Here is a 22546-nt window from a genome sequence, read left to right as displayed (position 1 = left end):
CCTTCATTGGAGCTATCCCAGACATGGTGGCATGCAAGACCGTTCATTGCACTGCAATGGGGCTTGATTTTAGTGTTAACATTTCTTATGTGCGTGACTTTTGAGCGCATGCACAGTTTCTCATTGAGACTATTGACTCTCAAAATCATGTTCTTGATTGTCGTCACCTCTGCAGGCCATGTGAATTAACCGCAGATACCGTCTCAATAACGTTTAGTGTCCATAAGTTCACTCCTATAACCTTGCTTTCTGTTTCCCCTAAACTCACTTTTCTTACATGTTATTCCTGTTTACCCTGACCCTACCCCCTTTGCTCGTCACATTCCCTTCTCCTACCCTTACCCCCTACCCAGACTATTTGTTCTTCCCTGTCGATTCTCTCTTCTCTGCCCTGAGTTGTTACCTCCATCTTATTTTGAGATGTATATAACCTGTCTTCTTCCCTGATATTTCCCCCTTAACTCAAAATGATATGTACTTGCTTGTTTTGATTACCCTGAACAATTGATTTCCTTGATTGCTTCTACTCATGTAAAGTGCTTTTGCCCCCTTTTTAACTTAATTGTGTATATGTACTTGCTTGTTTTGTTTTTTACCCTGAACAATTGCTTTTCTTGACTGCTTCTGCTCATGTAAAGCACTCTGATACCTCCGGATCTAGCCAGCGCTATAGAAAACCTTTCAAATAAATAAAACAAAATTTGTCTTGGAAGAATTTATTTGAGAACCAGGGCAACCTTCTTATCCAAACTTGTGACTTCTTTTCACAACAGCCAATTTATCACCTTTCAAAAGAGGAAAAAAAGTCCATTGGTTAGACATTAAAAGGACTTGGTTTCTTCAGTGAGTTTACAAAAGACCATTGTGTGGATTTTGAGTTCTTTGTGGGATTCTCTAGTGCCAATTAAGGGATGTCAGCACAGAAAGAACCCTGTCAATAAGGATAGCCCTCTACATCAAAATCTGCTATGCCCTGACCAAGAAGCAACTCTCTGAAGGTCTTCAGGCCCATTCCACTAGAGACGAGGCCACTATGATGGCTTTGGCAGGGGGGCGTGCCTGTTCAGGACATCTGCCAGGCTATTATGTGTGCTTCCATGCAGGTGTTCTCAAAACACTCCTGCCTTGACAGTCCACCTTTGGCAACAACTGCTGTGTTATCCATTTGAAAAGTAAGAAATCTATGGGTAGAATTACCCATCAGAACAAGTTACTTACCTCAGTGACCCTCTTTATGGTGAGTAATTTATTTCACTGCATATCCATCACTGCCCTCCTGACCATAATATATATGAGAAAGAATTGCAAACTCTCCTAATTGAAAGAGCTACATAGAATTTTCGACAAATTGCATCTTGGAGCTTACGTATCCCATGTTACCCCTAGAAGAATTATGCAACGAGGTAGCCTGTTTTTTGGAAGGCAAGATTTTTAAGATTTGCAACAAAACTAAGCTTGTTATTATGAGAAACCCCAGCCTTCATGAGGCTCACAATTCACTCTGTAAACTACATGTTTCTTTTGATCTGTTTAGAGACAGTAAAAGACCTTCATCCCTCTGGTTTCCCAGATGACCCAGATCCTGCAAGATGGCTGAAACCCTTGTAAATCCTTCACCTGAGTGTTTCATAGCCACCCTTATTAGTTCTGTTTCAATGGCATAGTACGTGGGCCATGGAAATAGGAGACCTAAAAGTCCACATAAAAGAAAATATCTCTAAATCCTTTTAACTTTAGTAACCACAGACCTGTTTTACTACGCTCCTGTTTAGTTAAAGTTCTGGAGAAAATGGTACATAACCAACTCTACAGCTATGTAGAGCGCAACCATATTCTGGACTGGATCCAGGCAGGCTTATACCTTGTTAGAACTACTGAGTTGGTGATTGTTTCTGTTCTGGATGATCTATGAGGATTGGTGAGAAATTGTGGTGTTGGTGCCCTGGTTTACTAGACCTGCTTTCGAAAACCTCAATCATTCTATTCTGATCTCCAGATTTTGAGCATCACATGAACTGCTCTCAAATGTCTGATATATTTTCAGAAGGAAAGGCATCAATTTGTGCTACTTCCTTCATTTCCCTCTGACTCCAGAACCCTGAGATATGGGGTTCCACAAGGATCTGCAGTATCTCTCCTTCCATTTAATTTCTAAATGCTTCCCAATCGCCACCTTGCTGTATTAGGCAGTCACTTTTATATGTATTTTGATGGTACTATGCTTAACTTTGCTGTAGCAAGAAAGTGAAGCATCAATCTAAGCCTTCCACAAACTCCATGAGTAAGTGCTTATCAATTACTAGATAGTTGATGGCAAAAATTCTGAAAAATAAATCCAACTAAAATCAAACTTCTTCTGACATCTGCAAAACATCAATTCTAGAACTTGTGGATTGGTCACCAGGTACAGGCCATGTCCAGTGTCCCAGAAAGCCTTTCGGAATCTTGGCATTGATTTCAACATTGACTTACAGCTGTGCCTTCATTAGGAAAAGCCACTAAAAATGGGTCAGGATGCCTGTAGATAAGAACAAAATGTATAAATGATGCGTCCCTCAGTTGAAGAAAAATGATAGAAATATAGATACGAAAGAGCTTGTTTTCATTACTTCGTATCTGTAGACTATTAATATAGTCTGACTGTAGATCAGTTAAAAAACACGTGAAAATGGTTAAATACCCAAAGACCCTTAGTAAGTGTTTTGTTTCTATCCACAGGCATCCCAACCCACTTTTCGTGGCTTTTCCTGATGAAGGCACTGCTGTGCCGAAACGCGCATACACACCAGACATTACCTGGGTTGTAGCCACTGATTGATGTTGGAATTATTCATCAGTTTGATTCTACTACCAGAATTATGCTTTTTGCCACCTATGACGACATCACATGTAATAGAGATCGCACAGAATGCACATCATCAATAATGAGAATTGGCTTTACATATGCACATATAACTTGTTTGTCTTAATTGTATACTGTGATTCCAGAGTGAATGTTGATATGGCTGTGGTGTGTCTGTGGACTATTTTATTGTTCTTATTATTCATATTTATTGCCTTGTCTCAATAAAAGTCAATTTTGTACTTGTTGAATATCTTTTTTGTTTAGTGTCCCTCTATGTGATAGCATTGTATTGCTCATACGTTTTTAATCATGCTTGAGTTACCCTAGGAATTTACATTTTTCATTTTTAACATTGTGGTATTAAACTCTCTCATCCAATCAAAACTGGTATACTAATGTCTATTCTCACCAGAATCAATCTTTCTCCAACTTCAGCCAGTGCATAAAGCTGTAGCCCACCTCATACCATTGCACTCCAAAGTATTACTGCACATGTTATAACTATGTAATAGAGCTCTATACAAACAGCACCTCATGATTACGCATAGCATTCTGTGTGCCATTTCTAGATCTGAGGGTCCTGTGTGGTCAATTACCATGCTCCCAGTTGGATAGCTCCAGTGTCATTGCAAGTACTCGAAGGCGGTGCATCCCAAAGCGTTTACATCAAAATAACTTCGGAAGTATAGAAGCTTCTCTTAAGGTGTTTTATCCATTATAAATCTTTAATATAGAATTAGAAAAACCAAAGATCTCAATTAATTGCCCGTTGTCAATTGACATCCCTAATCAGTGTAGGTTCGGGGTTGTACAAGATCAGATATACCATGTAAACTGGAAAATGGAAGAGGCGTGTTTTGTCTTCTAAAACAGAATAATTACTGTGCACGATTAGAAAACACGTTTTGTATATGACATTGACATTAGGGATTTAAAGTATAACAATAGGGGCCTGCCTTAGCCACCTTTAACTACCTTTAACTGAATGATTAAGTCACATGCAGTGCTTTTAGTAGGAAGTGATGTTAAATCACTGACATCTCCCAAACTACAGGGGGCGTGACTGTGAAAAATAACATAAGAGGAGTAAGGCGTCAGATAGTCTTTTCACATAGTAATTCGCAACTGTAGAAAACATTAATTAAAGCTGTATTTCAGTACCAAACACCTTAACAGCACAAGGATTGAGGGTGGAAGCTACCCTGCTGTCCTCCATTTTGCCCACTACTCTAAAAACGCCCGCGTCTAGAACATAACTTTGTTTCCATTATCAAGAAATCATTCAGCCTCCTGCCTTATACCACTGAACTTTGAAGATGGTTAACACACTTATTTTAATAACTGGAACCACTAGCCTACAAAGGACTGTTGCAGTGGGCAGATTGGAGTATTCCAATAGCTGGGCGTCCATATCAAGGATACAGCAAACTACTGAAAGAAATGTAGGGATGCTGAAAATAATTGCACCAGTTCTAAGGCGCTATGAAAGAAAAAACATTATTTGCTCAGAAAGTCTAAATGCTTTTACTGTTATGCAAAAGCATGTATGGGTGGAGTGCGTCATAAATGACAGTTCTAAATGAATCCCTTCTATATTTCATTAGTGGTTCTCATTATAATACCAAGCATTGGCAGAGCCAATAGGTCTCGTATATGTAAGCACTAACTGGCTTTGCCACTGAGTTGCAGCCATGAAGTACACCAGCATGGCTGCTGCTCAGCTTGGCTAAAGGTTAGTGGCGAATAAAAGAGTGGCATGGAGTAGAGTTGTCTATAGTGGAATAGAGTGGTGTGAAGTGTCATACAGTGGAGGGTAATGGATTAGAGTGTGGTAGAATGGAGTGGAGTGAACTGGAGTGGTGTAGACTGATGTAGAGTAGAGGGAAGTTCTGTAGAGTGGTGTAGAGGGGTGCATGGAGAGGAGTAGAGTGTCGTCGAATTTACGGCGTAGAGTGGAGGGGCGTAGAGTGACCTAGCATAGAATGGAGTAAAGTGTGGTGAAGTTGAGTGTCTTAGAGTGGAGTGGCGCATACGGTTGTGGAGTAGAGTGCTGTTGAGTGAAGTGGCATGACGTAGAGTAGAGTGTGGAAGAGTGGAGTGGTGTGAAGGGTTGTGGAGTAGAGGGGTCTAGAGAGAAGTGGCGTAAATTGGCATAGAGTGGAGTATCGTAAAGTGGACTGGAATGGAGTAGAGTGAAGTAGATAGAGTGGAATAGTGTTGTGGTGCAGCGTAGATGGCAGCAGAGTGTCTAAGTGTGTTGTGTAGTATTCATAGTCTGGTAGTGCACTTCCATTCGGACAACACATTTTTTATTGAAATGACCATTACATTTGCAGAGCGTACAGATTTACTTATAAAACTATACAGCGCACAAACAATATTGTGTGTAAATAGCATTACCTGATTCGCTTTGATTGTGTTAAAATATTTGTTTCCACCTCACTTTGGAACAACACAGAAAGTGCTTCATTTTTGGTTTCCAAATTCTGATATATTCTGAAATATTTGCACAGTTCATTTACAGACATTTAAATGTTGTTGGTCGAAAATATAACATCCTAAAGCCTCTCCTGTCACGTGGATACCCATCAGGATTGTCATATAAATCCTCTCACTTTGAAGTCAGAGACCGATTAGTAAACATCAGGCTCCTGCATAACACTGAGCCTGACCTTTGACCTCCGTCATTGAATGCACAGCAAAAAGGACAAGATAGAAACACAATTTCAAAGTCTGTTTTCAGAAAGCGAGCACTCGTGGATTAATACAAGGAGAGATGTTGAACAGGCGATGCTCCACGGGAGGGGCAAACACATGCTGGACAGCCTAACAAATGAAACCAGCAAATAGAAAGCAAGCAAATGTGAGTTACAACCCACAATGTCAATGGAAAGCAGTAGGCGAAATGCATTCCCAGAGAAGCTTTCAGAATGTCCCCAGTAAGTCTTTGGAAACCAGACAGCTGTGCAGTCTTGTAGGCTTCGACCTAAAAAAGGATATTACAAATATTATTTGGGCGTATAAATTCACCTAACTAGGCACACATGTATGGATACATGAAAACACATGGTGCTACATATGCAAATATGTAACTATACACATGAACCTATCAGTGCTTGAGTTTGATTAATAAAATGGCAGATTCTCCAAGTGCAATGAAAGTTAATGGGACAATAAGGGTTATGATTTCTGCCTAAAAATCTCACTATTAGGTGCACCCAAATAGGGGTTGTACTGTGAAGGCCCACGGAACTCCGATCTATCCACAATACCATGGGGGGAGAGTGAAGGGTCAGTGCCTAGTTTTCTTCTTTTAACCACACATCACCAATCACTATCCGTACAGTCCTGGGCTCCATCCCCCATAGAGGGCTCATTCTCATTTTCCGAGGCATGCCATGAACATAGGCTTGCTGTCCGTTGCATTTGAATGCGCTAGCTGCGTTGGTCTACCATTTCCATGTCGCAGTTAAGTAGTTTACTGTTTAAGCTAAGTCTCTGCTCTATTGTTTAATTTCAGATGTCCCTTATCTTAAGGTCCTGGTGAGACCACCCCAACCCGTCATGAGGTCGAAACATAATCGACTAATGTCATAACGAACCATTTCTGGTCCCTTTGATATCGAAAAGTGACCCCTTTAGGATATTGCTTACTTGTGAATGGTCATTTTTGTATATTACGAAACCTGATTGGATACTGTAATATGTCACATTTTCTTTGTTTCTTTTTCATATGGGACACTGAGCACTACCTATATTTAAATACAGATACTACTTGTACAAAACTAAATATTTACTGTATTAAACAAAAAAAATCACTCTTTTTTGTCTGTATCCACATTCTCCTTTTGACATCCGAATCTCTGGCTGAACTGTGCTATTGTGTAGTGACTTAGCATCTATATGTACATCGTCCACAAGAGCCATTGTTTTTTTGATACATGCCGTAAAGTAATTATGCATATTCGAAATCTATGTGTGATATTAGTCATGCAGGGTGTAGTACCTGGCCTTAACAGAGGAATATTGGGCCATGGGAATGTGCTCTTTGAAGCTCTGCCAAATACATTTTTTTGGACCAACCTGTAATCTTGGGCCCTGTGCTGTGCCATTTTGAACCTACATTGTGCGATATTGCCCCCGCACTGCGTGATCTTGGTACACTGCAGTGTATTTAGATGAGCATGGACAGTGCCAATGCCCTCTATCAAGGCACAGAGTTTTTACTGGATCAACATAATAGTCTCGGACATGGATATAAGATGCATGCCACCCTTGCTGAGAAATGTCTGTCTCATGTACACAACTTTGGTCATAAATGAACTGAAGTTCTGCATTTGCTTATTTATGTATTTACAAATGGCGACTGTGGCAAAATTCACTGAACTTAAATTCACGCTGTGACGTCTAGAATTAAGAAATGGTGCAACACAAAAATGGAAACTCAGTTGCAAGATGTCCCAACGTTCAGCCATCCAAAAATAAAATAAAATGGATTTACATAATCCCATCATTTGTGACTTGCATACAGTATAGCAGGGTGATGAAATATGAGCATTTGGTGGCAAGCATATTATTCTACAAACCTTTGCAGTCATTTTTCAAATGCTTCTTTGTAGCAGATTCTCTTTGCACATTCTTCCACAGTCTCCGTACTGTACTTAGTTTTGTGAATCCGCAAATGAATTTCGTCCCTAACATTTTGGTAGTTCTTCAGGGCAATTGGCAATGTTCTGTAGATGGTCCTCTTAGAAAGACAATTGTTGTAAGCCTTTCATGTAGAAGTCACAGATCGCTGTGTAAGCAGGACATGCCTGACCCGGTCCTGTAGTAACCTAAACAACTGCTCAAGATAAGGCACCGAGACGGTGCAGGTTACCCAGTAAATTTGTAGCTGAATGGTTGCATCAGTTTGCTAAAAAGCGATTAAATTGGCTGTAGTAAGCCTCAATGGTGCTATTGTTGCGCGTTGATAGCACTGAAAATGTTTAAGTCATCGACCCATGAGATCTACATTAAAAGTCTAGACCGCAAGATGGCAAGTAAATGCACTGGTAAAGAGGAAGGGAGACGCAGTGGGAGGCGGGCGATGTGGCTAATTGTACTTCCGGTTTTAGTGTCTGCATTCAATTGATGAACAGTGGGCACAGAAAATAGTTTTGTGAGTTTCACAATCCCTTGAGGTGTCCTGAGAGACTGGAGCCCTAGTTGGTCACTACTTAGCTATGGATGGGAATTGGTCCCCCATTGAAGGCCTAAAAAATGAATGTTACTTAGGCACACTATGCAGGGTTTGGAAAATGAAATTGTCAACGAGGGTCTACAGCATCCTCAGAGCAGCTCCCCGGCAGCCTTCTCAGTCTATCCCTAGAGCACGAATCATTCTTCAATCTTTTTGAAAAATGTTAAATTGGTTTGACCAACCTCTTCAGAATAGTTGAGTTTCTCATCTATAACAGTTCGCCACCCTGTGACCAGACCAGTTTCTTCTGCTTCCTAACCACTACAGAGGAGCTTCTCACTACGAAAGGACAACAGAAGTGTGTGGTCAGCAGCTGGCTCGAGTCTTGGAAGCAGACAGTGCAGTACACCTAGCCTCTAGCTGGAGGAGGGTGAGAAGTTGGTAGCACCTTTCTTCCAGAGAGGAAGGTGTCCTTGTCATCTTCTGTGCTATGGTGGAGGCCCACCAGGAGGGAAGCATGTCTATCCCACACCCGGAGTGCACTGTCGCCAAGTGTCTTTCAGATCTAGGGGTTAGAACAGAGCTCACTCACTGGAGATGCATTTCTCTTCTTCTCCAGTCATTTGCAGTGAAACATCAGCAAACTATATTTATTTTTTGCGTACGTTTTGGATATTTTTATAGTGTCATCCTCAACATGGGGTTATCATGAAGTCCCCTGCTGCGGCCTGAGGTCTTGACCTTGCCACGTCACCCCTAATTTCACAAGCCTACTTCCTTGGCAATGTCTTGCTGCAGGGAGAGGATTTCAATAACTAACTAGGACAGTGGAGTTAGGGAACTTCTTCTGAGACCTGCCATACATTGTCCAATATCTACAAGACAGTCCCCCCACTAGCACTTACACAGCTTCCACCGTGCGATAGGTGTCTTAGAGGGGCGCAGGGCGTGCTGTCTCAACACGTTTGTTGTTGTGTGTGGCAGTCTTCCAGTGACCACCCCAGCCCTTCAGGCTCAGTGTCATCACAGGGAGCAGCATGAATGAGGGGTTAGGCAGGGCTGCCTGGCAAGACCCTTCACATTCTTGAGGATCCGACCCAGGGAAACTGGCCACAGTAGCACTCGATTCTTTGTAGTGTGTTTGAGAAAGAAGCAGAGCCCGAGTGGCAACACCCACTGACAAAAGTAAACCCCAGCTTCCCTTTGGCTGAAAGAAGAGCCACCTTGGAGACTGACAGATTGGCGACTCTAGGCCGGACAGTTTCATGCCCAATATGCAGGAAGCAAATGTTAAGAATTCAATATCCTGGGAAGAGTGACTTTGTAATGCTGTCTAGTTACCAAGTTAGTAGAGATTAAATAAGACTCAAGAACCATCTGATTCACCTTTCCTTCCATTTGCTGACATCAGGTGATTGTCCACTGATGACTTTAGGACGGTTAAGAAAAAGGCAATTTGCAATTTTTTTTCCAAAGAACACAGCCAAGTATTTATCATGAACTCTGATACAATCTACATGCACCCTCAGCTCTCGCCCAACTGCTGGTCAGATACTCCTTGGACTGCCCGTTGACCGTCTGTGCACAGACATTTCAGGCATATCCTTCAATTCTTGCTGCACTCAAGTATCACAAAATTAGGCACCGGCTTCCATCTTTTGTCTCACAAGAACGACCAAACTTCACGACTGCTGTGCAGCGATCTTGGCATTCTTCCTTATACTTCTGCCTTCATGGTGCCCAGAACTACAGATATTTACCATGCATAGAGCAGGGGAATGAGCATAACTTTGTATGTCCCCAGGACCCTGGCATCAGCTGTGGACCTGGTTCTCTGTTACCTTCTGTTGTGGACCACTTTTGGATGTACATGATTTAAATAAGACCACTTTCTACCTTCCTTAAAAAAAAAGCAATATTATCAGTTTTAGCCTTTCATCCCAACACAAATCTTTTATTCCTTCAGGCCAGTAGCTTGGCGTTAACCCTTTTGAAGTTCAGATGTTGGCAGTGGTCCAGAGAGGATTCTTGTTTTAACCCTGGTGAAAGTGGGGGCTCCCATTTGTTCCTAGGAAGCATCATACGTTTGTTCAGAGGGTTTCATTATGCTGATGGCCTACTATACCATTGCCATTTAGCTGAGCGCGTTTACTTGCCTATGAGATAGACTACAGGCCATCTACAATGCCACAAGACATCCCCGAATGAGACCAGAGACTCACTCGCCTGATGAAATATCTTCATTGGTGACTGTCGGAAAATGACTGCAATCTAACTCCCCTCCCAACGTGTAGCTTCCCAAAGAACTTGCACCTATATATATCTGAAATAAAACATTTTGCCATATGCCCCCACATGTATTCTTCGATTGGTTGAGCAATGATTAATTGTCACCCTCTGAATAAAGGTGCATACAATTATCACATATTTTGTTTGGGGATTGCTTGTTTGCAGCCATCTAATAACTTTTTTATATTTCAGAAGATTGTGTATCTGTGCATGTGGGGGTATAGAAAACACACTGAGACCATACAGAGAACAATGATAACACAATGACATTACATGTCATAGCAAGAGTTTGCAGCTTTTCGTTCTAGTGGGTGCAGAATGGTTAGTGGTACAGTCGGTCAGAATGGAAAAATTACAGGTTTCTTGGTTCATCTAGTATGTGCTAAAGGTGAGAGTATACTGAGAGCCCGTCAGCATGCTTACTCTTGACCTGCTTCGAATGACCAGTGCAAGTTTGAATATTTGCTGTGTTGTCTTAAGCCATATAAAGGTAAACACGTGGTATTGTGAATCAGGTAAAATGGCAATTCATGAAGTTCCAGGTACTTGCTTTCACCGTAAAAGGATAGACAATGTTTAACATCAGGCTCATCTTCATAATTTAAAATTAATGCTCACTAGAAAAACGATATCAGAGTCCAGAGAGGCGGTGCATTGCGATTCTTTGAAGACTGCACTCTGCTTTAGATCTGCAGCAGATACCCTGCACGGTGATGGTGAAATGGCTTGTTTACCTTTCTTTCGTGCTGCAGACTGGATCCCTCTATTGAACCTCTTCGGCCTCAGTGAAGGTGGGAAGCTGGTGGTGGATCCTTTTGATGGAAGTTACTGGCTCAACATCTGCCCGTTGCTGGCCCAGCGCAGGCAGAGAGGCCATGAGATGTTGTGGTGGTGCCAGAGATCAACTTACAGATTGGAACATCCAACGCCTACACCGTGAAGACCTACCCTGTGCCCTCAAACAAGGAATACCTGGAGTCAGCAATTAAGTCAGTTGGTAGTCATGGTTTTACTGAGCGGTCCTTCCATAAAAGCTGTTTACTTTGTATCAGCGGCTATCCAACCTCACCGAGATGATTGTCTACTCATGTCAACACTTTCTGTATGACCGAGAGCTGATGCAGCACCAGAAGGAGAGTCACTTTAATGCTCTGTTAGTTGATCCTGTGATGCAATGTGGGCAGATAGTGGCGGAATACCTGTGCATACCATCAGTCTTCTTTATGCGGGCGATTCCATGTACTTTAAATGATGAGGCTGCTCTGTGCCCAAGTCCAACATCCTACATCCCTAGGAATTTACCCGGCTACACACACCAGATTCTCTTTTCTCAGCGGGTGAAGAACATGCTGTTCACCCTACCTGAAATGTGGCTTTGCCACCTGCTGTATTCTCCGTTCGGGCGCCTGGCTTCGCAGTGCCTCCAGAGAGAGGTGACCGCCCTGGAGCTCTTCAACGGGGCATCAGTCTGTCTACTAAGTTATGACTTTGTCGTTGAGTTCCCTTACCCGGTGATGCCCAACATGGTCTTCATTGGAGGAATCAACTGTACTGAGAGGAAGTCTCTATGTCAGGTGTGTGATTTATTGTTCTATTAGAACCGAAAGATCGAATTAGAGGGCAGTGAACTGAGAGAGGGATGTTGAGAAGACATCATGGGCAATCAGTGAATAGCAGGGAGATGCTATAAGTAGGAAAGAAAGGTGGAGTGGAAGTTGAACCATGAACTTTGAACGTCAGTGTACTTACCAACTTAACTACCGTATTGATCTATTGAACCATTCAGTGTACTATTTGATGCTTTTGGTAAGCAAAAAAATCTAGATTGTTTAAAATAAAAATAATTAAAAAAAGTTCTCAGGTCATATCAATATGTGCATTTCATAGTACACTAAAGAGTTATTGATTTTGAAGTCATGCCTCTGTTGAGCGTGAGGACTTCAGATAATACTACGGGGACTGGCATCAGACCCGCTGGGGAAGAGCCCATCCTAGGGCACAACTGTTTACCGAAGTCAAAGGTTCGAAGTCCAGAGATAAGATTGTGAGGAGTGGATCAGGCAGGATATCACTGCCTCTCTTTAGCAGACGCTCTGAAGCTCGGCGGTGATTAAGATGGCTTCTATATTTGTCTCCTGGCCGGTGTCTGGGTTCCTTCTTTTGACCTTCTTTAGTCTCGGTGAAAGCGGGAAGTTGCTGGTGGTTCCCCTGGATGGAAGTCACTGGCTCAGCATGCTCCCAGTGGTAGAGGAGCTCAGGCAGAGAGGCCACGAGATAGTTCTGGTAGCACCAGAGATCAACACACGCATTGGAACGTCCTCCCAAGACTACACAGTTAAGACCTACCGTGTGTCTTACACCAAGGAACACTTTGAATCACATATTAAATCGTTGGGTACTTTTGTTTTTACTGAGCAATCCTTTCCAGAAAAAATCTTCACTTTATATCAGCGGCTATCCAACCTCACCGAGATGATGGTCTCCACATGTGAACATCTTCTGTATGACCGAGAGCTGATGCAGTACCTGAAGGAGAGTCACTTTAATGCTCTGTTAGTTGATCCTGCGATGCCATGCGGGCAGATAGTGGCGGAATACCTGTCCATACCATCGGTCTTCTTCATGCGGGCGATTCCATGTACTCTAAATGATGAGGCCGCTCTGTGCCCAAGTCCTACATCCTACATCCCCAGGAGTTTTACTGGCTACGCGGACAAGATGCTCTTTTCTCAGCGGGTGAAGAACATGCTGATCACCCTACCTGAAATGTGGCTTTGCCACTTTATATATTCTCCGTTCGAGCGCCTGGCTTCTCAGTTTCTCCAGAGAGAGGTGACCGCCCTGGAGCTCTTCAGCGGGGCATCAATCTGGCTGCTGCGTTATGACTTTGTCGTTGAGTTCCCTCGCCCGGTGATGCCCAACATGGTCTTCATTGGAGGAATCAACTGTGCTGAGAGGAAGTCTCTATCTCAGGTGTGTGTTTTATTTTTCTATTAGAACAGAAAGATCTAATTAGAGGGCAGTGGGCTGGGAGAGTGATGTTGAGAAGACATCATAGGCAATCAGCGAATAGCAGGGAGATGCTAAGAGGAGAAGAGGAAAGATGAGATAAAGGGCTTAGGTAAAGTGGAGGATTACAACTGTATGCATTTTTTTATGTAATGAGTTTACAGCATTGGTTAACATCAGTGATACTGTGGCAGCTCCTAACTCGGTATCAGTCTCAATGTCCCCAGTAACCTTTCACACCCATGTCTACATTGTGTGTGTCCCCAGATGCCCTCCGTAGTAGAGTCACTAGCTCAGCACGACCAGTTACCTCCACAGGCAGTCCTCCCCACCCCACGCCCAAATCATCACCTGTACACTTTTTTTTTTTTAAAGAAATATTTTTATTGTCAATATCAAAAACAAACATATCGTAATTAACTACGGTTACAGTCTTACAGCCTTACAGCCTTCTATGTTATTAGTCATTATACAAAACAATTCATCTTCATATATCTTACATATCCTTTTGCAGCAGAGACATGCAGTAACTGTAAATTGATTCTTCGAGAAATTAACCTAGTACTGCTACCAAAGGTAACTCTGAAATCCCATTGCCCTCATCCTAATCTTTACCCACAGCTCCCATTGATGTCAGTACCTAACAAGCATTTACAATGCAACGGTCTCGGCATTGTAAAAGTTAGAGCTATTGGCATTGCTCATGACAATGCCGTTTCTTTAAATGTTTTAAAAACAAAAACATAAACAAAAATAATGTCATGAGCAATGCCAATAGCTCTAACTTTACCAATGCCGAGACCATTGCATTGTAAATGCTTGTTTAATTCGTCTCGTGGACGCTGTTTTACATGAAGAGAGGGTGTGGCGTTACTGGCGACCTAGGAACTGGGCAACCAAGTTCTAACCCCAGCGTCGGCTCAACATTCTATGATTCAGGGCAAATCAATTACTTTGCCTAAAAAAAAAAATCCCCGTGTGTGATGTAACTAGGCTCACGTAAAGCGCCCACCGCCCCTAGTCCGAGACCTAAAAATGAATCAAAATGAGACACAAACCAGTGATTTTCCCACCATAAGTGATCTAATGAATATTTCAACAGAGTGAATTGAGAACCACCAAGCGGACTCCTCAGAGAATGGCTCTTACTTAACAACACCAGGGCCTCTTGAATTAATGTTCTCTAGTTATTTCTAAATAGTTCGTAGTCTTCTTAAAAAAGCCGTCCTCATGCTATAAAACAATGAAATGTAAACATATGTAAACAGAAATCTGTTCATCTGCCACAAATCTGTGAGATAACAGTCAGTCTTAAAAGAGTATCTTAGAAGAATATCATGCAACTTACATGAATCGCCCTGTCTCGAGATTCACTGTTATCCCAAAAATAATTAGAAACTGCCCAGGACAAAACCTTTCATCATGTCACTGAACGCTCATCAAGCGAAGCCTGTCAGATATTTTCAGCAATCGGCACCTGTGAAAACAGCGTGCACTGTGAGCAACTCATCACTACAAGTTACTTCAACAACAAACACCACTAATATCAAAGATAAACATGGAATCACTCCGAATTCTCACCTCACTTGAAGCCTGTGACTCGAATATCTCTCGTCTCAAGGATTCTGGACGCGGTAATAGTTCAGTTAGCTACCATTGTATTTAAAGAGACGACAGTCCCGCGCGTCTGACGTATCCTATTAGGAAATGAAGCAACATAGAGAGTGGACTAACCGTCTATGATACCAGTCTTGTTTCACGGCAAGTCGATCATCGCGTAGTAGACGGACTAATAACAATAGCTCTGCTCAACTTTCATGTCAACTTTCATGTCAACGCTCTGATGTCTGCGTAAACTGGCCCAAAATTAATGTGCCTCATAGGAAAATAATCTAATTCTTCTGCGCTCACCAAAATGTATGTTGCTCTGTGCATATAAACAGAGCAATGTTTCTGTTAAAGAAAAATCACTTATGAGTGTTAGAAATTACGTGCACAAAACCTATCACTTTCTGGGGTCTCACTTATGTGTAGATCTCTGAAATAAACCTTGGAATATAACTCTCGAAGGACAATAAAAAACACCCTCCAACGAAAATGAGCACACTCCGATTGTAATCACTTGCAGCCCAATATCGCTATCTGAAGTGGGAGTGAATTGTTAGTACGTGTGTTGGGACTGCTAGTAGTGGAGGGGCGCGTCCACTCGGCGTCATCTGGAGGGGGGGGGTTATAATTACTCGCAAGTGAGATTGGACAGTGTGTGGGTGAGACGACCACACGTCACCAGAACAGGGAGCTGTTTGAACGCGACACGACCCACTATAGGGGGCGACGCGCGTGACGGCGGGTGGGGGTCTCTTGTGTGGGGGAGGGGGAGCTCTAGAACTGTTGAACCTCGTCGGGGGCAGCGCCTGGAAGAATGGGGCGCTTTGCACAGCTGAAGGGAGTGGAGAGTGCTGTGTGTTCTGCAGGGGGAGCGTTGGGGCGAGCTGGGATGCTCGCAACGCGTGGGTTTGTTGTCTGGTCCATCGCCCTCGCCTGCCTCACAGCACGTCATTTGCAAATAAATCACCCAAAACGAATATGTTTTTGATAAAAACGGCCGAGATGTGTATTGCAAGTCCGAGCAGGTGTACCTGTGGAGTGTGGTCGGGGTCCAGCAAGCAGTAACCCGGAGGGAAGATCGGAGGAGCAGTCAAGCACACCACCGCCTTTCTCCGAGGCAGAGTAGAAATGCCTCGGAGAAACGCAGCGTCCTTTTCGGATTCGGGGGCGTGTTTTGCTGTTGTCTCCTCCTTGAGACTTCTCGCAAAAAACACGCCCCCCGATCCGAAAAGGACGGGGCCTAATCAGAGTGACTGACCTCTTCTCCAGTGGCTGGCCAGCATTTACGAGGCCAGCCAATGGAGAACAGGGGAGAAGAGGGGCTGGTTCAAGCCCCTCTTCTCCAAGTCATTAAATCTCCGACTTCCGGTTCTGCCTTTCAGCAGACCGGTAGTCCTCGACCTAAAAAGGACAATCGAATTTCCTTGCTAACTTAATGTGCATACTTTGGTACAAGTCCATCTTATGTGCCTCCAAATATCCATTCAGAGTGATTCTCCCACAGTGAATGGTCATCACAGGATTTTATCATGATAAATGCACTGCCACGAAATGTACCCATCAGAATTCCTGCATGTCCTTAAATGCCAACCAGAGAGACTAAGATACACAATATGTTCATTCTAAGTTATGTGGCAAACCATTACCCATCGGAATTAAGACACCACAGAAAATGCGTTATCAGAATTACTATACGGCTAAATATGTCCACCGGCTAATCCCGTTACAATTGCCGTGTCCCTTAATATGTCGATCGGAAGTTCTGGTAAAACATGCATAGCTGAATACCAGTGCAAGAGAGCAGGTCCATTGAATAACTGAGCTTCCATGATATGTTCATCCGAATTATGGTGTTACAAATTATACCCATCAAAATTATTGTGCTAAACATTATCCTCTTATGTTATCACATATGTCCAACAGAATGACTTTTCCTTTGAAAATGCACGATGTAATTGCAGTGTTTCTTGAGTATGCATTATGATTACCGTGCCAGAGAAGATACAAAGCACAATTATTATGCAGAAAAAATAGCCTTACTAACTCTGTCACAAATTCTGCTTTTCAGAATTTTTGCGCTGCGGAATGCGTCCCGCACAATTTCTTGCCCATAAATATGCTCATTGAATGTGCAGTGATTGTAGAACGCACACATCCAAAAGAGGGAATGCAAAAAATTACTATCTGGAAAATATAGCCGCCATCATTACTTTTGCCACTGGACATGGTCCCTGACTGTTTCAGAGATAACGTACAGCAGATTTGTTTTTCAGAAAATGCCCATTAAAATTATCTGGCACAAAATATGCGCACAAGAAATATTAAGCGAGCTGAATAAAGGTTTCGGAATTATAGTGCCATACCATGTTAACACCAGAACTACTGTCCTAGATATTGTGGCACCCGTATTACTGAGTCGACAGGATCCAGGCGTCATATTTACTGTGCCAGATGGTCTCCATTTGTTTCAGGACGTGTTGGTCTGACTCTTTAGCCACCACATACTCTGCCCAAAGCCTGATTATGAGATGGCAGCTAAAAAGATTTCGTCTGACTTCGAAGGCCTGGCCACGCACAAACAATTTTTCAGTGGTTATCATGCAGGGAGCTGCATGTTTGTATCAGATGGGAGCCGAGTCACAATTTTGGCTCATAACTAGTCGCTGGGCACAGGGAGGCGTGGATGCTTCTCTGCGTGGGCGACTGTGAGGAAAGGGTGCGAGGTGCACTGAGGTGAAAGGGTGGACAGATGGGTGAGCATAGGAGAAATAAGAGCTGTGTTTGTGAGGACAGTTTGAGGTGATCATTGACCAGCCATTTTAGAGAGTTGACTCGTTGACTGGGGAGTTTTTTAAATGTATTTTTATGAGATGTGAGTAGGCCTGAAAGAGATGAAAAGGACACATTATATCTGTATGCAAAGGGAAAGGTGACTTTATAAAGCCAAGTTTTTTTAGAAATAAAAGGGGGAGGATTCTTGTGACTCCTGCATCCGTGCTTCACTACAGTGACCACTGCGCTGCAGGTCATTGCAGATTTTGTCTTGCCACCTCCAAATCATTGATTTCAGGCGCTATTCTTCTGAAATGGAAGCACACCAGGACTACAGCACCCAGAATGCATTTGCAGCCACACAATTGTCCAGTACTTAGAGAAAGGGGATCACCCTGTGCCTGACAATGCACTCGGTCCATACAGGCCAACACTCCCGATTGAGGCGGGAGGCTCGCAATTTTTAAAGACAAAAATGGCTTTAATGTAGGTTTCTCCCGCCTGAAATTGCCCCCCTTTAAAACAATTCGCTGTGGAAAATAAATCCTACCAATCACTTTTTTTCATTTCATTTCGTCTCTCTAAATGGTGGTGTGTATGGTAATCCGGAGGTAATAGTCCAAAATTTGTGAATGAATATTGACTATTTACGATTTTTTTAAATTCTCTCTCAAAATTCAACTGTGTCAAACGATTTTCAGTGGTCCATGGGAACTTGTCCATTTCTCCTCCTGAAAATGTCCCGCTGGTCACCCTGTAGTGTTGGAAGGAAGTAGGTGAGTAGGTGAAGGAGTGAAAGAAGACGCCATTTTATGTGTTTCTATTGCCTGCACTTTGGATCACAGTTATAAAGAAAGAACAACTACCCCCTATAAAAAAAACTCCGCTCTGCCCTCGACTGCAGCTGCTTCCAGTGAAGGTTGACATGACAATTCTGCGCTGGTTCACTCAGTGGAAGAGATAGTCCGCCAGTGATTGACAGTCTGATTCCTTGAGACTCCTCAAGTCCTCAGTCGGCATAGACAGTGAAGTCTTGAGGGGCCAGGCTAGCTGTTTTATGCGAATCCTTCCTAATCTGACTTTCGACCCCTGCTCTAAAGGCATTTGATGGAGACAGTGGCATAGCTGGAGAAAGGGTAACGAAGGGCGGCATCTCCACTTGATAGGGCCCAGGACCTCTCTTTCCCACTCCTCTCCTCATCTTTAGCAGGGAGGAGTGGATGTTGAATTACAGACTGCGAGACGGGAGAAGTCTCACATGACCACCCCCATCTTTGTCTCCTCGCCTCTCTGAACTCTTATCACCACGCTTGCAGGAGCATACCTATCAGCCTCTTACCTCAAAAGTAAGGTTGAGGTTAGGAGTTTAAGAGAGTGATCCCATTAAGGTCAATGGGGAATTAACACTTTTTGGAGGGTGCTGTAGGTGTGAAATGTGTGTGAGTCAATTGAAGTCTAAGGCAGCATTTTGTCTGCCAGGAGGGTGAATAGAGGTAAGAAGCGGGTGATATCTGGCAAATGCAGGGAAATTGATGCAGCGGCACTTTCCTCACATCAACAACACACACTTCCTCACAAAATTCTCTTCTATCTCGCAACATAACCTCATTTACCACACTTACTTCTGGCTACTTAGAATGATAATCCACCATTACTATATCAAATTTATTCCAATTCAAACGGTCCACTAATGTCAATAGCAACCTTTCGCCATGGTTTGCAAGGAAAGGGAATAAGGACTACGGGTGTCTCCTTTACCACGTGCGACTTGTCTCTACATGAACAACTCATAGAGTTTCTCACATAGCTTTCAAGATCACGGTCAACTCCCGGCCACTAGAAATCTTCCCTCACTTTTCTTTTCATTCCTGACATGCCCCTAGGCCCTTCATGCGGTGCCACAATACATTTTTTTCTCAATTCCTTAGGCACTACGAATCTGTTTCCCCTCCTGATGACTCCCTCCTTATATGACAAATCTGACCACACAGCTTTATAGTTCATCAACTCCTTACCATCACCCTCTAACTTGGGCCAAACCTTGGGTATACCTCTCACTAGAGTCTACATCTACGTATCCCTAGCCATAGGCTCTTGCCACTCTTTCTCAGACATTGCTTTGACTTTGGTATCCATGATGATAGCCACCATCCATTTCCCTCTGCACCAGTAACAATGACAGACAATCAACATTCACGTTCCTCACTCCTGCAACATACTTCACTTCAAATGTGTATTCTTGTAACCTGTACATCCACTTTGATCCACTCCCTTCGTTGTAAATATATTGACCAAAGGTTTGTGGTCTGTTCACAACTTAAACCTTCTCCCCCACACAAAATTTCACAAATTTTGAACTCCCTACCAGCAGGCAAATGCCGCCTTCTCAGTGGTGGAATAATTCACTTCTGCCCCCTTTAATGTTCTTGATGCAAACGCCACCACTCTTTCCTTTCCATTCCTCACATGCATAAACACTGCACTCAAACCATGCATGCTGGCATCATTGGACACAATGGTATGATCATGCACATCAAAAGGTTTACATTCAACTGCAATAACTATGCTTCTTTTAATTTCATCAAAAGCTAACTTACACTAATCGTTCCAAACAAACCTTCGTCCTTTTTTTGTCAACAAACACAAAGGTTGCGCAACATTATCAAAACCCTTGACAAACTTAGCGTAATATTCTGCCAAGCCAAAAATGATCTCAATTGGTCCTTGTTTGATTGGCATGGCACCTTCTCGATAGCATCCATCAGTTTGTGCTTGGGCTTAATTCCTTCATGTGAAATATTGTGGCTAAGGTACTCTACCGATTGACAGGCAGACTTGCATTTATTCAATTCAACCGTGAGTCCTGCATCCTCTAGAATACCACACACCGCACATTACCTACCTCCCCAGTAGTCTTTGCATTATCCTCTGAAATACTGCAGAGACAGATGCCAGCCTGAATGGCATGCAAATAAACTGGAATGCCCCTTCTCATGTTATGAGTTAGAATACCTCGACTCCGGATGCAACAATATCTGGTGGTACGCGTTGGACAAATCTAGAGTAGAATAGATTTTTCCCTCTTTCACGCCAGCCAGTAACTCATTTATGTTGGGTATTGTGTGGCAGCCCACCCTTATACTCTCATTGAGATCAATTAAGTATACACACATCCTAATGCTTCCATTAGGTTTGAGGACGATTAATACCGGACTCAACCAATCCAATGCCTCTATAAGCTCAATCACTCCCAACTCCAACAACCTCGTCCGCTCAACTTTCAAAGCATCCCTCAACACCACTGGCACACTTCTAACTTTGTAGGTATTAGCAACAGCTTCTTCCGTTAACACAGTCCTGTGTGTAAACTTCTTTAAGCAACCCAAATCACATCCAAACAATTTTGAGAATGTATCCTTCGCCTTCCCATGAACCACTGATAAATCTCAATACAGTGGAGGTAGCATTAACACAATGTCCAAAGCTCTTTGTTCTCTCCACCCAAGCAAACATCAACCCTTCTCCACTACATATATGCAACAGGTGATTTTCCTGAGTTTGAACAACAACTTGGCTTGTAAACATCCTAAAAACAGTAACTTGTTTCCTTCATATCCAACTAGTTCAACTGTAGTTGGAGATAACTCTTCTTTCCTCAAGCCTTCTAAAGTGTCCCAATCAATGAGTGTATATGGCGAACAAAAATCTGCCCACATTTCCACTGAAACATTATTGAGCAATACAACACATTTAGGAGGGCTAAAAGGCTTGTCATCTGACATCTCCATTTTGTTCACCATGAACCCTGGATCAGGATCCTTTTTTGTAACCTCATCTAACATCAATACTTCAATATTCTAGTCAGATGAATCCTCCTGCTCTTCACCATGTATACAATCTACACTACCTTTTCCCTGGAATTTCTTATAATTACACGCTCTGGAAAAGTGTCCAATTTTGTTACACTTAAAGCATTTGGCCGTAACAGCCGGACAATTGCTTGAAGATGCCATATGCCCAATGCTCCCTCATCTATAACACTGCCTCTGTGTTACTTCGTTCCTTTTCCTCTCTACTCTCACCCTTCTTGTATTTATCATCCTTGCCATGTTCCTTGTTTACTACTTGCAGCTTGTCTGTCACTCCCTTTTTACTCTAATTCTTTCACATAATATGATGTGTCTTATATATATTATCAACATCCTCATCTTCCTCTGACTCCCCATTGTTCTAAGTGACAACATTTACGCAGGGTAATGTCTTCAAAACTTTCCTTCTTTCTACACCTAAATTATGTTTTAGGAAAGCCAATTTTCATTCTGCTATGAATGTTGCCCTCCAATGCTTCTAAATACGTTTTAAACGACTCTTGCCAATCCTCCCGTGGCAGACTGGGATCCCCTGGAGAATTCAAAAATACCAGTGGAGCTGCAATAGCCTGCATTATTACCTAACACAGTTCCTAAATATTGCCACCTTCCCACTGTTCAAAATAATAAACGTAGCACCGTTGTTGCAAGCCAGGAAACACAACAAACTAACAAAACAAACGTAGCTACCGGTGTCCACACTCTGCCGCTTCCAGCTCCTTCAACAGTCGTGTAGTACCGATCGCAATGGTGGTGGCAGTGGTAAACTGTCCCACTGCTTCTCACTTTCAGGCCAGTAAGCGGTCTAGTCTCTCTTGAATTATAGCTTCCTAAATGCACTTTGCCGATCTCTGAATGCCAATCCTTCCTTCCTGCCCATAATCGAAGACACTGCTGCCAGCCACTGCACAGGCGGGTGGGTTTCCTTCTACCCTGATGATGCATTATGCAGAGTTCAAAGTCATTTCAATG

At 42.9% G+C, this 22546-nt stretch overlaps 1 protein-coding gene across 8 annotated transcripts in view; it reads left to right on the top strand.

Annotated features, from left to right (window-relative positions):
* LOC146861075 (UDP-glucuronosyltransferase 1A1-like) overlaps window positions 1–22546 on the top strand; it is a 444482-nt gene that overhangs the window by 358123 nt on the left and 63813 nt on the right. The window contains exon 1 of one of the 8 annotated variants that reach the window (XM_085645116.1): window positions 12352–13289. The exons of the other annotated variants lie outside the window; for them this stretch is intronic. Coding sequence (XP_085501242.1) covers window positions 12432–13289 — 858 coding nt within the window. The 5' untranslated portion in view covers window positions 12352–12431. Of the gene's footprint in view, window positions 1–12351; window positions 13290–22546 lie in introns of those variants that run through there. 8 annotated transcript variants of the gene reach the window in all.

This window comes from Triturus cristatus, chromosome 3_1 (genome assembly GCF_964204655.1).
Source record: "Triturus cristatus chromosome 3_1, aTriCri1.1, whole genome shotgun sequence".
Classification (NCBI taxonomy): domain Eukaryota; kingdom Metazoa; phylum Chordata; class Amphibia; order Caudata; family Salamandridae; genus Triturus; species Triturus cristatus.
This window is presented reverse-complemented; position numbering and strand designations above follow the sequence as displayed.